Here is a 14,658-nt window from a genome sequence, read left to right as displayed (position 1 = left end):
TGTGAATGCTCGTGCTGGGGTGCGCATTTGGAAATGGATGCTGGGACCCCTCAGGTGTCACATAGTCAGAAGATAGAGTGGGTCTGCTTTCCAAAGTAGGAGACAGCAGAGAAGCAGAGGGCGCGTGAGCTGGTGCAGCGGGAGCTCTGTGGGGAGGGCTTGGAGGGCACCAGAGGGAGACTGGCGCAGCCACCCAGCAGGGTGCTGTCGTGGCCATGCAGGGCAGGGAGCTGGAACCGGCACTCCTGAAATCTGTGGGGAGCCGTGAAGCCTGCACCCTTAGCTTACCCACGGAACTTGGAAGATTTCAAGGAAACCTGTCCCTACCGAGGCCTCCAGGAAAAGAGAAAAACTACAACAAAAACCTTGGCCTGGGGCTGGGGTTGTGGCTCAGCGGTAGAGCGCTCTCCTAGCATGTATAAGGCCCTGGGTTCGATCCTCAGCACCACATAAAAATAAAATAAAGATATTGGGTCCAACTACAACACACACACACACACACACACACACACACACACACACACACCCTGGCCTGGCATGGTAGCACACGCCTGTGATCCCAGCTTCCCCTGGAGGCTGAAGCAGGAGGCTGAAGCAGGAGGCTGAAGCAGGAGGATACCAGTTAAAGGTCAATCTGGGTGATTTAGAGACCCAGTCTTGAACAAAAGTGGGGTGGGGTGGGGTCCAGTGCTGGAGGGTGTGTCAAACCACTGTCATACCAGGATGGGGTTCAGTCTCCAGGACCACAACACACACACACACACACACACACACAAACATGTTTTATGGATTCCACAAGAAACAAAAACAAAAACCCACTAATCAATTCAGCAAAATTGCAGGATTCAAAATCAACACACAGAAATCAGATGTTTCTATGTACTAATAATGAATGATCCAAAAGAAAAAGAAAGCAATTCCATTTACAATAGCAACAAAAAAGAATACAATTTGGGCTGGGATGTAGCTCAAAGGTAGAGCACTCCTGCGTTCAGTCCCTGGGGAGGAGGAGGAGGAAGAGGAGGAGGAGGAGGAGGAGGAGGGAAAAGGAGGAGGAGGAGGGACAAGGGAGCGGAAGGAGAAATGAGAAAAAGAAAACAGGTTTCATGGCACTGGGTGAAGCCATGATTTCTTGTCTGTGTCACTAAAAGTGACAATCAACAGAGCGAAAAGGCCATCCAAGGAATGGGAGAAAGTATTTGCTGATCATGTATCTGATAAGGAATTAATATTTAGAATATATAAAGAACTGCTGCAGATCAACAACCCCAAATAAGCAACCTGATTAAACAGTGGTCAGAGAACTTGAACAGACATTTCCCTGAAGATATACAGGTGAGCAGTAAGCATGGGAAAGATGCTATCGGCTCGCCTGTGATCCCAGCTCTCCCAGAGGCAGAGGCAGGAATATCGAAAGTTTGAGGCTTCCCTGGAGCAACTTAGTGAGATCCTGTCTCTAAAGAAAATTTAAAAGGTGAGGAGGGGGGCACTACCATATGCAATGTCCTTGGTTTGATCCCCAGTACTTCCTAAGACACAGTGATGCTCGAAAATCACCAACCACTACAAAAATGCAAATAAAAACCACAGTGAGATACCCCACCACATCCATCAGGATGGATATTTTTAATACAAAAACCCAGAAAATAGAAAGTGTTGGCAAAAAAATTAAACACAGTAGTATTATATGACTCAGAAACTCCACTTCTAGGGATGTAGTCAAAATAACTGAAAGCAGGGGTTCAAACAGACATTTGTACGATGTCTTAGAGGTCTCTCTGTGTGGCGGGGTACTGGAGATTGAACCCAGGGACTCTACCATTGAGCTACATCCCCAACCCTTTATTAAAACTTTATTTTTGAGGGCTGGGGATGTGGCTCAAGCGGTAGCGCACTCCCCTGGCATGCGTGCGGCCTGGGTTCGACCCTCAGCACCACATACAAATAAAGATGTTGTGTTCGCCGAAAACTAAAAAAATAAATATTAAAATTATAAAAAAAAATAACAACTTTATTTTTGAGACAGGGTCTTGCTGGCCTCAAACTTGTAATCCTCCTGCCTGAGCCTCCTGATTTGCTGGGATGACAGGCATGTACCACTGCACCTGGCTTCATAATGACATTTTTTTAAACAACAGCTAAAAAGTAGAAGTGACCCAAATGTCCACCAACAAATGAATAGATGAACAAAATGTGATATGTACATACAATAGAATATAATTCCGCCTTAAAAAGAAAGGAGCCGGGCGCAGCGGCACAAGCCTGTAATCCCAGTGGTTGGGAGGCTCAGGCAAGAGGACCACAAGTTCAAAGCCAGCCTCAGCAGCTTAGTGAGGCCCTGTCTCTAAAGAAAATACAGAAAGGGCTGGGATGTGGCTTAGTGGTTTAGCACCCCTGGGTTCAATCCCCAGAACCAATAAGCAAACAAACAAATATATAGGTAGATAGAAAGGAAGTTCTGGCCCAGGACACGGTGGATGAATCTTGAAGACATGTAGATGACATAAGCCGGACACAAAAGAACAAACCTTTTGATTTCCCTACATGCGGTACCTCAAGCAGACAAGCTTATCGAGACTGAGGGTAGGACCGTGTCCGCCACTGGCTGTCAGGAGGGACAAAATCCAGCAGCCTGGGCGGGGTTTCCCCTGGGAGGGGCCACCATGGCTCTGAGGAACAGAAGCACCTGTGTGTGCACCGTGGGGACACACTGGAGAGGCCTCCTGGAAAAGGCCTGTTTGGCAGCAGGCGGCGGAGAAGACTGGTTTGCCTGAGAAGAGGCCGAAAGGGCCAGGAAGCCCAGGAGGCTGACCTGAACTGGCCAGAGGCTGGGGGACCGAGGGCAAGTGGCCCAGGCTCACTCTTCAGGGCCTATTCCTCGGTGACTTGCAGAGCTTTCCTCTCTTGGTGACCTCACATCTGTGACAGTCCTCTGAGGCGGATCTCATCACCAACCTGCACAAGGAAACCGACGTCTGAGGTCAGGTGATTTCCGGGGAGTCTGGAATGGTGACAGCAGGGAGACCAGAGTCCAGGACCTGCCACTAGGGAAAGCGGAAGATTAATGGGAGCAGGAGCTGGGGACAAGGGGATGAAAGGCAGGAGGGAAAGGAAGGGGACAGAACCAGGCAGGTGGAAGATGGCTTTGATTTGTATCAGCTGTGCCTTATCCATAAACCTGAACTTGGGGGAAAATGTATCTTCTTCTGAGTGATTATTTCTATTTTAAATCAGATTTCATTTTTTTGTTGCACTGGGGATTGAACCCAGGGCCTTGTGCATTCGAGGCAAGCACTCTGCCACTGAGCTAGGTCCCCAGCCCTAAACCAGCTTTCATTTTGAACAGTATAACTCTGTCACAGAAAAATTAAGCCAGAGAGGAAAATAATTATTCTACATCTAGCATTTGCCTCTAGTCTTTGAGCAGATGCAACTAAAAAAATGTGGCCCATGGCCTGGTGCTGTTCTGACAGGTTCTCCTCACTGCCTCAGTGTGACAGGTGCAGAAAGTGTGAGCATTTAGAAATTCTTTGAGCAACTGGACAGAGTTGAACCTATGATTAAAAATTGGGGCTTGATATGACGAGAGAAATCTCAGCTATATTAAGTATTTCGGTTTTCATGCTGATGGCCTACCTCAATGACCCCCTGCCCTTAATGGCTTTTATCTTGAGGACATGGTGTCTGGAGTAGAAGGTACTGGCATATCCCCCAGCTCTGTGCCATTCTTGAGGGTGATGGCTTAGAAACAAATAGCATTTGAACTCATTTGTGTTTAGAGAGGGTGTCAGAAACTGAGAACCAGCAGATCCATCTACTCTAAAAATGACCCTAGGGCTGGGCTCCTGGAGGAGGGGTGTGAGGTGGGCTCTGGCCTGAAGAGGAGAGCTGGCTGCCCAGCTGTCCCGAGTCCTAACTAGCCCTGGCTCTTGGCAGGCCAAACTCAGCCCATGCCCACAGCCTTCAGCAGGCAGCTCCTTGGCCTCCACAGGGCTGGGCGCCCGGCCCAGACCTCCAGGGACTCCTGGGCTGCTGGCCTCCTGTGTGGCGCAAATTCCTGATTGAGTACAGCTGTCCCAGGCCTCACAGGACTGTAATGGGACAAAGTGATAAACTGCCCTCTTCTAGAGAGTGAGTGGCTGGGCTTGGTTCTGGAGCTGGTGTGGGAGCCTGTGGGGAGGGCATGTGGCAGTGATGGCGGGGCTGTGGCTGGGCTAGCAGGAGGGACATGGGGAGGTGTGTGTATCTGGCAGGGGCCCAGTCTGCACAGGCATCTGAGCCTGACCTTTTATCATAGCTGGCTGGGTCAGGTAACCATGGCACTGGGGACCAGAGAAGAGTGTGTCCTGTGTAGTGACCATGACAAGGGAGTTGCCCAATGTCAGCATAAGGAAGGGTCAGGTGTCTCCACACAGACCCCTGCCAATCTCCCAGGTAAGAGACTCAAGCCAGTATAATGTCCCGCCTGCCCAGGCTCAGTCCCTCACAGTGTCCCTATGCCTTATATATATACATGTGCCTTATATGCAGGCATATAACAGTATAGATGATTTTACAAAGCACAGGTAATATGAGCACCCACGTGCCCACACTCAGCTTAGGGCCCAGCACTCCTTCTCTGGTCCTGAACACACTCCCCTGGCAGAGGTAGCCACCGTCTGAGTCTCTGGTTTGTCGTCTGCGTGATCTCTACTATGATCTCTATTTCACTAGACATTCTGTGTCATATGCAATACGTGACCCTGCATTTCATGTCTTGAAACACCAGAGCTGTCTGAGAGAACTCTCTGTGGTGGTGGACATGCTCTGTATCAGAGTGGGCCAGTACGGTAGCCACTAACTTCATGTGGTTATAAGCACTTGAAGTGTGGCTAGCTAGCATGACTGAGGAATCACATTTTTAATTTTAGTTCATTGAGATTTAAAAGCCCCATGTGGCTAGTGGCTACCACATTGAAGAGCACAATCTAGATCCTTCTAAAGGCTTTGTTCTTTTTTGAGATTTGTTGATGTCAGGGTGTGTAGATCTACGATGCTCATTTTTCCTGCTGTATAATATTCCATTACATGAATACATAGCCATCTATTTACCCAGTTTCCTACTGATGGACATTTGGCTATTTCCATTTTTTTTCTTTTTTTATTTTGCTATTACAAATGGTGCTTTCAAGTAATCCTTGTACATATCTCCATGTGTCTTCCTAATTTCTTCATTTCCAGTGCACACCATGGTGGGCTATGACCACAGGCCTGGGTCACTTGGAAGCCTCCTGGCTGCCTGCCTACCTGGTCTCTTCCCCTCCACACGCCCACTCCTCTCCTGGAGTCCATCAGTCCACCCAGCCAGGATTACATCCTTCCTTCCCAGGAACCCAGAATGGCTCCCGCTCCTGTTCCGCCTGAGCCCAGCCCCTCACCTGAGCCCAGGCCCCACTATCTCTCCTACCCTACTCCTCCCCGTGCTCTCCGATGTCCCCCGCCCTGCTGGGCCGACTCTTTGCAGGCCCCTGTGCGGGTCATGCTGACGACCCCGTGCCTTCATTCTCCATGGAAAGCAGCCTGCCCCCTCATTCTGGAATGGTCGTCTCCTTGCTTCTCTTCCTCAAACCCGTTACGATCTCTGGGTTCTGGATCCTCTCGGGCCGCTTGTCACTCTGCAGCATCCATTTAGAAATCACTCATAAGAACCTACGCGGGCTGGCCCCGGGTGGTGCTGGGCAAGACAGACAGAGCCTCTGCCCGTGGAGCTTGCAGCCCGCCTTCGCTGGCCGCCCCAGCCTGCCGCAGTCCCCGGCTGCCTGCATTCTCCTTGCAGCTTGATGAGAGGGCAGCAGAGAAGCAGAGGGGCCTCCACAGAGCGATGCAGGGCCTGGGCCCTGGAAGGACCAGGGGGTGAGTTCACTGGAAAGAAGGAGCTTTAGCCTCACCCCTCAAACCCAGGCCCAAGAGGGAAGGAAAGCATTCAGTGCTGGGGGTCAGCACAGGACACGAAGGTGGAGCCTGTGCGGGGCTCTGAGCGAACTGTGGACAGCCTTCCAGTAAGTTCTACAGAGGCTCCAGGAAGGGACTGGGCCAGCAGAGCAAAGGAGACAGCTCCCTCAGGAGCAGGCAGAGGAAGCGCAGCATCTCCATGAACTTAAGAGACTGCGAAAGTTCCCCTCCTGATTCAGTGGCCACTACAGGTCTCGGCTTTCTCATCTCTTCATAAAGAAGGAGAGGGGAGGTCATCTTTGGGTCTGGTCCAGCTCTGCCTTGGTGGTTCCAAGGATGGCTCTGGAGGCTGGAGGAGCCTGTTGACAGAGGACAGCAGAAGCAAGCTCTGAGGGGAGATGGGCTGATGGTGAGGGACAGGGGACAGTACTCACACATGGGAAGCACTCGCCACACATGGCCTCATGGCCTCTGGGCTGACCCCTGAGGACAGCGTTAGCCACACTGATTAGGGATGAGGAAACCAGGGACCAGAGAGGATGGCAGTCACTTTCCAAAGTCACTTTCCCAGGAAACCAGGACTGGGACTTGTACCAAGGCCCTGACTTTGGTGGCTGTGCTCCCGAGGGGCATGGTGGTCCCGGGTGATGGATGTGCCTGAGGGGCTGGAAGGAAGGGGTCACTGCACTGGTTTTTAGATGAATGCTATCTTGCTTACTTTATTTTTTGCTAATTTGTCTTTGGACAAATTTGGTTTTCAGCACTTTTTCATAGTCGGGGCAGGAATAAGGATTTTTTTTTTTAAACAAAAGACAGAAACGGCAGGTAGTTAAGAAAACCTTAGCTCCCGAGTAGAACAGAGTGAAGAAAGGGAAAGTGAGCTCAGGAAGGGAAGGGGAGGCTGGGTTCTCTACCTGGTGAGGAGGCTCCTTAGTGAAGAACACAGATGGAGTTTTGTGACAAGTACTAAAATGGGTCATGTTGACCAATACTTTAAAAAATTTTTTTTCTGAATTGAACCCAGGGACTTCTACCATGGACAACATCTCCCCGCCCCCTGCCAGCCCTTTTTATTTTATTTTGTGACAGGATTTTGCTAAATCGCCCGGATTCATCTTGAACTTGCAATCCTCCTGCCTCAGTCTCCTGAGTTGCTGGGATTACAGGCATGTGTCACCACAGCAAGCCCCCGGGACTTTTTTTAATACTGTAAAATGTTAACACTGGTTAAATCTGAGTGATGGGTACAGATACCGTTCAAATTGAGAACATACTCAGATTATACAGAAGACAAAAAAAGAAAAAAAAAGTCTGGTCAGGGTTGCCACGTCAACCATAAGACCCCAAAAGGAGCTACTAGCCCAGGGGTGGGGCACAGCTCAGTGGTGGAGCAGGTGGAGCATGCATGAGGCCCTGGGTCCAGTCCAAAAGAAATGGCATGGGAACCACAAACACACAAAAGAAAGAAACCTGCTGACTGATGACAACCAAGCCTAACGTAAAATGTAATCTGAGAAACAAAATAAAATTCCCTGTAGTATTCTGAGTTATAGAAAAATTTAATAATGTGAACTCAAGAAAGTAAGCAAAGATGAAACAATGAAATAAAAAAGGAAAAAGGAACTAAGAGAAACAGCAAGACACTGAATAGATATGGCTAGAAAACAAGTGGAAATAGAAGGTAGGCATGAGAGTCATAGAGAATGAGGAGAAAAGGACAGCTAGATGTACCCTACAGATTTCTAGAACACATTTCACCTAATGTTAGTAGTTATTTCTGGGTGGAGGTTTTCATTAGATTGCACAAACTGCCTTCAGTTTTTCATAATAAGAGCATATCATTTTTACAAAAATAAAGTCATTATTATGAAAAAAAATAAGATTGGTGAAATATCTGTCTTCAGCATGGTATCTAGAGGTTTGTCAGTTTGATTTATTAGGAAAGCCTAAAGGACGTGTCATGTCAGAGGAATGTGCAGTAAGAAGACGGAATTTAAACTAGGCAAAAGGACATAATAAAGTTCAAAAATATTATCATAAGACAGGAATTACAACTTGTAATTAAAATAGCCTGGGGGCTGGGGGGTGTAGCTCAGTGGCTGAGCACCTGCCTGGCATGTGCAAGGTCCAGCAGCTCACATACAAACAAAATAAAAAAATGAACTTTTTTAAAAAAACAACCCAGATCCAACTTGAGCTATAGATTCAATGTAATTCCAAACAAAACCTCAGTAACTTATTGTGTGGATATCAACAAACTGATTCTAAAATTTACACGGAGGGGACTGGGGTTGTGGTTTGTGGCTCAGAGGTAGAGCACTCGCCTAGCATGCGTGAGGCACTGGGTTCATTCCTCAGCACCACATAAAAAATAAAAATAAAGATATTGTATCCACCTATAACTAAAAAGTAAATATTAATAATAAATAAATGAGTAAAGTTTACACGGAGGGGCAAAAGGTCCAGAACACCCAACTCAACACTGAAGGAGAACAAAGGTGGAAGACTGATTTTATTACCTGACGTCAAGACTTAATAAACTGGAGCCAGGTGTGGTGGCTCACGCTTGTAATCCTAGCAGCTCAGGAGGCTGGGGCAGGAGGATTACAAGGTCAAAGCCCATTTCAGTAACAGCAAGGCGCTAAGCAACTTGGTGATACCCTGTCTCTAAATAAAATACAAAATTGGGCTGGGGATGTGGCTCAGGGGTTGAATGCCCCTGAATTCAATCCCTGGTACCCACTCTCCAGAGATTTAATAAGTTGGGCTACAGTTGTGGCTCAGTTGCAGAGCGCTTGCCTGGCACATGTGAGGCCCTGGGTTTGATCCTCAGCACCACATAAAAATAAATAAATAAAATAAAGATATTGTGTCCATCTACAACTAAAAAAAAAAAGACTAAGTAATCAAGATGTTATCATACTGGCTAAAGCATAAATGAATAGATCCATGGAACACAAAAGAAAGCCCAGAAATAGATCCACATAAATAGGGTCAAGTGGTGTTCAACAAAGGAGCTCCAAAGAGCAAAGACAGCATTCCAACAAAGGGTACTGGGACAACTAGAAACTGACGGGCCAAAAAGTGAATCGAAACACAGACCTTATACCCTTCCCCTAAATTAACTCAGAATGGATTTAAATGTAAATGTAAAACGAAAAGGCACAAAACTCCTAAGAGATAACACGGCAGAAAACCTAGTGACCCTGGCACAGAGATGACTTTTTAGATACGACATCAGAGCACAAACTGTTAAAGAAAGAACTGAAAAGCAGAGCTTCCTTCAAATGAAAAACCTGTGCTCTGCAAAAGACACTGTCGAGAGAACAAGAAGACAAGTCAAAGGGAAATATTTACAGAAGACACATGTGATAAAGGTTTATTATCCAAAATACACAAAGAACTCTTTAAACTCCACAGGAAAACAAGCAATCCCATTAGAAAATGGGCAGAAGACCTGAAGAGACTCCTCACTGAAGATACACAGATGTCAGACGAGAAAAATGTTCCACATCTTATGTCATCAGGGAATTACAGATTAAAACAACATCACTGCACACCTGTTAGAATGGCCAAAATCCAAAACACTGACACTACGGGCTGGCAAGGATGCAGAGCGGAATAGCCACGTGCAATGTGACTGGATGGTTTCCTACGAAACTCCTCAGACTACAGCAACTGCCACCTAAATGAAAGGAAATGCATGCCCAGGAGAGGTGAGCATAGTAGATGAGAAGGAAGTGAAGGTCAGGAGTGAAATGAGGGTGGAGGGGTGGCCAGGGGCTTCTGGGAGAACTCACACAGAGAAAGGAAACAAATGACCAGACTTGTGCTTTAGAAAGATCACATGTGCTACATGGAGGGATGGTGGGAAGTGCACAGAATAACAAATTAGGCAATGACAGCAGAATCTTAAGAGAGAAAGAGCAAGGCCCTGAATAAAGACAATCGCCATGGACTGGTTATGTGACAAGGAGGCAGGATTCTCCAGGGTGTGGTCCTGATCAGAAGTAGAGGCTGAGAGAAAAGAGCCCCTAGAGGCTGCACAGTCAGTCTGGGCATTTTGAGTCAGAGGGGCTTCAGAGCTGGTGGAGATGACCTTTCCACAGCTGCATACACAGGGCCAGCCCTCAGGTGAGAGGCATAGCCAGGCATGCAGACTGGAGATGACCTCCCCATGAGTGGAAGGCGAAGCACAAAGCTGAGAAGAGCCCTAACAGAATCTACAGGGAGACCTGAATTTCAAAGACAGGCAAATGATGAAGGAGCTGGTGCGGTGGCCCACGTCCTTAATCCCAGTGGCTTGGAGGCTGAAGCAGGAGGACTGCAAGTTCAAAGCCAGCCTTAGCAATCTACTGCGGCCCTAAACAACTTGGCAAGACCCTGTCTCTAAATAAAATACAACAAGGGCTGAGGATGTGGCTCAGTGGTTCAGTGCCCTTGGGTTCAATTCCTGGTGCCTCCCCCACCCCCCCCCCAAAAAAAAAAGAGGAAGTGGAAACAGGTTCAGGCAGGGAGTAGTAAGGATCACAGGTGACAGAGGAAGAGGGAACTCTCCACAAGTCAGTATCAAATGCTAAAAAATTGAGGGGCTGAGAAAGAAGAGGACCGAAAACTGTACCACCTTTGAACGTGGACATAAATTAGGGGGAGGGTGGGATTGAAGTCATTTTCAAGCAGGTAAATATAATTACGGAGTTGAATGATTCCCAAAGAACACACATTAGGATTGTCACAAGCAAGAACACACATTTTGTAAAATCAAGTATTTTAAAAGTGAACTTGAGTTCTCAGCTTATAATCCAAAAAAATCATTTTGTGGGATGTGACCTACAATTAATAATAGTTAATGGAGAAGTCACAAGGAGAAAGGAAGTGAATGATGGCATATCTATGCCAAAGAATATTAACTCTTTATTTTTTTTAACATTTCTCATGTATTTTATTGAGTTTTAATAATAGTAAACTTATAAATTGCAAATAACTAAATATTTCCGATATTCTTTTTTCTTACATAAGAATATTAACTCTTAAAAGAATGACGTGGAGCTATGCACTGAGTAAGAAAAACAAAATGCAGAAAGTGCCTATAATAAGGGCTCGTTTTTGGGAAAGCGATGACAAAGAACTTGTTTATGATGAGAGAACATGGAGGACATTAAGGAATGACCCATGGTAGGTATGGCTGTGTACCTACAGCATTTACCTGACTAGGGAAAGGAGAGGATAATGTGGGAAAGAGGGAGAGGCACACAAGCAATAAAGGAAAATGAAATAGGCCACTAAATAGCATATAAGAAATGGTCATGTGGGGCTGGGGTTGTGGCTCAGTGGTGGAGCACTTGCCTAGCATGCGTGAGGCACTGGGATCAATCCCCAGCCCACGTTAAAAAAAAAAAAAAAAACTAAACAAAATAAAGGTACTGTGTTCATCTACAACTAAAAAAAAAAAGGAAGAAATGGTCATGTTTATGCATTTATATAAAACTATATGTAAAAATGAGAAACAAGATGAACACGTAAAAACAGTTTAACTTAAATCCACACTGAATTAATTGAATGCTGAGAGTGGCCTGTTGTCTGGTGGCAGCTGGGGTGAGCCAGCAGGGGGTCTGGAGTCCTCCATCTGAGCCTGGCTGTCCCCCTGTGAGAACACCCATGGGTGAGATGCCACTGTAAGGGCATCTGGGCACAGTTCTGTGAAGCTAGTGAGAAAGAAAAAGGCTCCTGGGGGCTTATGACTTGTGGGCAAAGTGCATGGATGGGGGAGGGTATTTGCAGGAGACCTGAGCCTCGGGAATTTGCAGGAATTCACAGATCAGAAGCCATTTGGGGCAAAAGGCTGGAATGGGAATAAAGAGGCTGTGAATGTCACCAAATACAGTGTGGGTGAGACTGTTAGAGAAGACCAAAGCCAGATGGAGGCAGGTGACCCTGGTGAGGCCCACAGAAGAGCCCCACAGACCTGCCTCACGAGAAGGATGTGGTTGTAAATCTCCCAAGTTATGGGAGAAGAGGAAACAAGAGAAAATAGGAAATTAAAGAATGACACTAAGGGCTGGGGATGTGGCTCAAGCGGTAGCGCGCTTGCCTGGCATGCGTGCTGCCCGGGTTCGATCCTCAGCACCACATACAAAGATGTTGTGTCCGCCGAGAACTAAAAAATAAATATTAAAAAAATTCTCTCTCCCTCTCTCTCTCTCTCTCTCTCTCTCCTCTCTCACTCTCTCTTTAAAAAAAAAAATAAAGAATGACACCAAGAACAGGAGAGTTCTTACCAACCAACATACACACTTTTAATTACAAAAAGTAAAAACTTTCATCACATAAAACTTTAATTTACATACATTCTTTACATGGTGAGGTCTTTACGAGTTCACAGTATATCGAATTACTGTCCACATTCTGCACTTGACACACATAAACAGCTCAGACCATTTTGACCACCCATACCTGGGACAGGTGTCTACTTCTGCTCACTGGGGCCACCCGAACCCACCACAACCTGGTTCCCTGAAGATGAACTGTGCTGGTTCCCAGCCCCTGTCCCCAAGGCTGGCAGGGAGAGGCTGGCACTGAGTCCTGCCTGAGTCCTGGCCTGCCCACGCCTCTCCTGTGGGGGGAGGAGAGGAGGAGAAGCATACAGGCAGCATTTTTCTGAGTAGAACTGCAGAAAGAAGGGTGAAGGAGAACATTGCCTATGATGAGACACCTGCTAGTGCCAGGTGTCTGACAGTTCTTGTCACCAATTCTCATAGACAGGTGAGAGTTTTTCTTTCTTTTCTTTTTTTTTTTTTTTAAAGAGAGAGTGAGAGAGGAGGGAGGGAGGGAGGGAGGGAGAGAGAGAGAGAGAGAGAGAATTTTTAATATTTATTTTTTAGTTCTCGGCGGACACAACATCTTTGTTGGTATGTGGTGCTGAGGATCGAACCTGGGCCGCACGCATGCCAGGCGAGCGCGCTACCGCTTGAGCCACATCCCCAGACCGAGAGTTTTTCTTAAAAAGGGTCAAAAGTGCTCTGCAGAGCTGCAGCTAAGCTGTGAGGCAAGATGGCTGCCCAGGATGACCCCCACCTACCCAGCTGTTGTGGGCTGTCATGAGGTAAATGGAGCCTGGCACAAAGCAGGTGTCCCATTTCTGCTTGGAACTCAAAACTCAGCTAGGCCCACTTCTCTGCACTGGTGCTAGAACCGAGGTTCACTCTTGATTGGTGATAGCTGCTTAAGTGACGAACACACTCAGTGGTGAGGGAAGGGTCTCCTGCCCGCCCTGGTGCCTCTCCACAGCTCCAGGCCTCTGCTTAGTTACATAACATTCCTTCTCCGCACTAGTCTGAAAAAGTCTGGACATTTCACGGTCTCCAGGGAGAGGAGAATGACAGATGTATTTAGCTCTAATGCTTAAATTATGCAGGGCAGAGAAACCAGACACCGAGGGACCTGGCCAGCAGACAAGCCGGCTGGAGGCTTTCTCCTGCACACCCGCATTTAAAGTGGCACCGCACCCAGGGCTGCAGGCTTGGATGTGGTGCAGCCGGGGAAGAGCACCTGTCTGGCTCCCTGAGGTGCTTTTTTGGAAGTTGTTGCTGGATATCTGGAGGCTGGTGGTGAGGAGGACAAGGCTCTATGTGCCCTGGGGACCTGGCACTTTCCTAGTGCACCCTACTTTTCGTTGGCTACGAGGCCTCCTTTGTACATGCCTTCACCTTCCTAACCTCCTGGTCCTGATACACAGGGTCTCTGCACACAACATCTGCAGGTGCAAGCACGGGGAGAATCTCAGCCTGAAGCACTATTTTAAAGTCCATCTCCAACACTCTCTTCTTTCAACCAATTTTGTTGAGGGACAGGTCACCACTGAAAGGTAATGAGGAACTGTGTTCTTGGGAGTTCCTTCCATTGCTGGAAGAACTCAAAAGCCTACAAGACCCTTCTGTTGAACACCTGAAAAAGATGAACAAAGTCACCCTCCCCCCTGCACCAGGTGGCTTTCCCTCTCCCTCTATCATATGTCCTCCTGCTGGAGATAATGAGAAGTGGCCATTTGCTTTGGGGTTTGAACACTGACTGTGGGAGCAACTGAGGAGTGAACAGACTCATCCAGACTACCTTAGAATAGCTGCTCCTACACTGAGGCCTATGCTGGATTTTAGAAGAAGGGAATAGAAAACTGAGAACTGAAAAACAAGTGATGTAACTCCAAGGGGAGCCACAACTGGAATTGGGCAGAGTGCCTCCCCTGGTCACACATCTGGAAACACGTGGTGACAGGAAAATGGCTGGACATAGTTGTGTTCCAGCTACAACTCACTCTTTTTAAAGAGTTTTCAAGTGGGAAGGGAAAAAGTGCAAGGATTTTTATAAAAATCACATGGTTAGATTCTTCTCTTTTCCATTTCTGTCCAAAAGAGTTTTTAAACAAACCCTGCAGGGTTCCTGCTTGCTGAATCTCATCCTCAGGATCACCCCGATGGGGCACACTGGAGTCAATGGAACTCACAGTTCTCTTCTTGGGCACCACACTACGATGCAGCAGAAAAATAATGTGCTGCACAAGCACCCACCTACCTACCTACCAGCAGTTAACACCCAAATTTCTTTACTTGTAGAAGAAGTATCTACTATCCATTTTATAGGACTGAGCGAAGAAAGGAGATTATGTATCTAGAGGCACCCTGTAAGCTGGAGTGGACTAGGACAAGTATTAGGAGTCCTTTCTCTGAGAAA

The 14,658-nt window shown here is 47.2% G+C and overlaps 1 protein-coding gene and 1 long non-coding RNA gene across 11 annotated transcripts in view; one reads left to right on the top strand and one right to left on the bottom strand.

The window, feature by feature from the left end:
- Positions 1 to 1,110: 1,110 nt before the first annotated feature.
- Positions 1,111 to 14,658, bottom strand: part of LOC308648696 (bombesin receptor-activated protein C6orf89 homolog) — a 54,788-nt gene continuing 41,240 nt past the window's right edge. For 4 of the 10 annotated variants that reach the window (XM_081293656.1, XM_081293653.1, XM_081293654.1 and 1 more), the window contains one exon: positions 5,991 to 6,290. In XM_081293656.1, the coding sequence (XP_081149782.1) occupies positions 6,046 to 6,290 (245 nt within the window). In that variant the 3' untranslated portion in view covers positions 5,991 to 6,045. Of the gene's footprint in view, positions 3,045 to 5,990; positions 6,291 to 14,658 lie in introns of those variants that run through there. The other 6 variants (XM_081293651.1, XM_081293655.1, XM_081293650.1 and 3 more) reach the window with 4 other exon arrangements.
- Positions 7,732 to 12,708, top strand: LOC308648701. Its single transcript, XR_014021904.1, has 2 exons — positions 7,732 to 11,997; positions 12,203 to 12,708. It is a non-coding gene; the product is annotated as an uncharacterized lncRNA (long non-coding RNA).

The sequence above is a fragment of the Spermophilus citellus genome (assembly GCF_964194105.1).
Source record: "Spermophilus citellus genome assembly, chromosome: 5".
In the NCBI taxonomy this organism is placed as follows: domain Eukaryota; kingdom Metazoa; phylum Chordata; class Mammalia; order Rodentia; family Sciuridae; genus Spermophilus; species Spermophilus citellus.
Note: the sequence above shows the minus strand (reverse complement) of the source record. Positions and strands in the feature narration are given on the sequence as shown.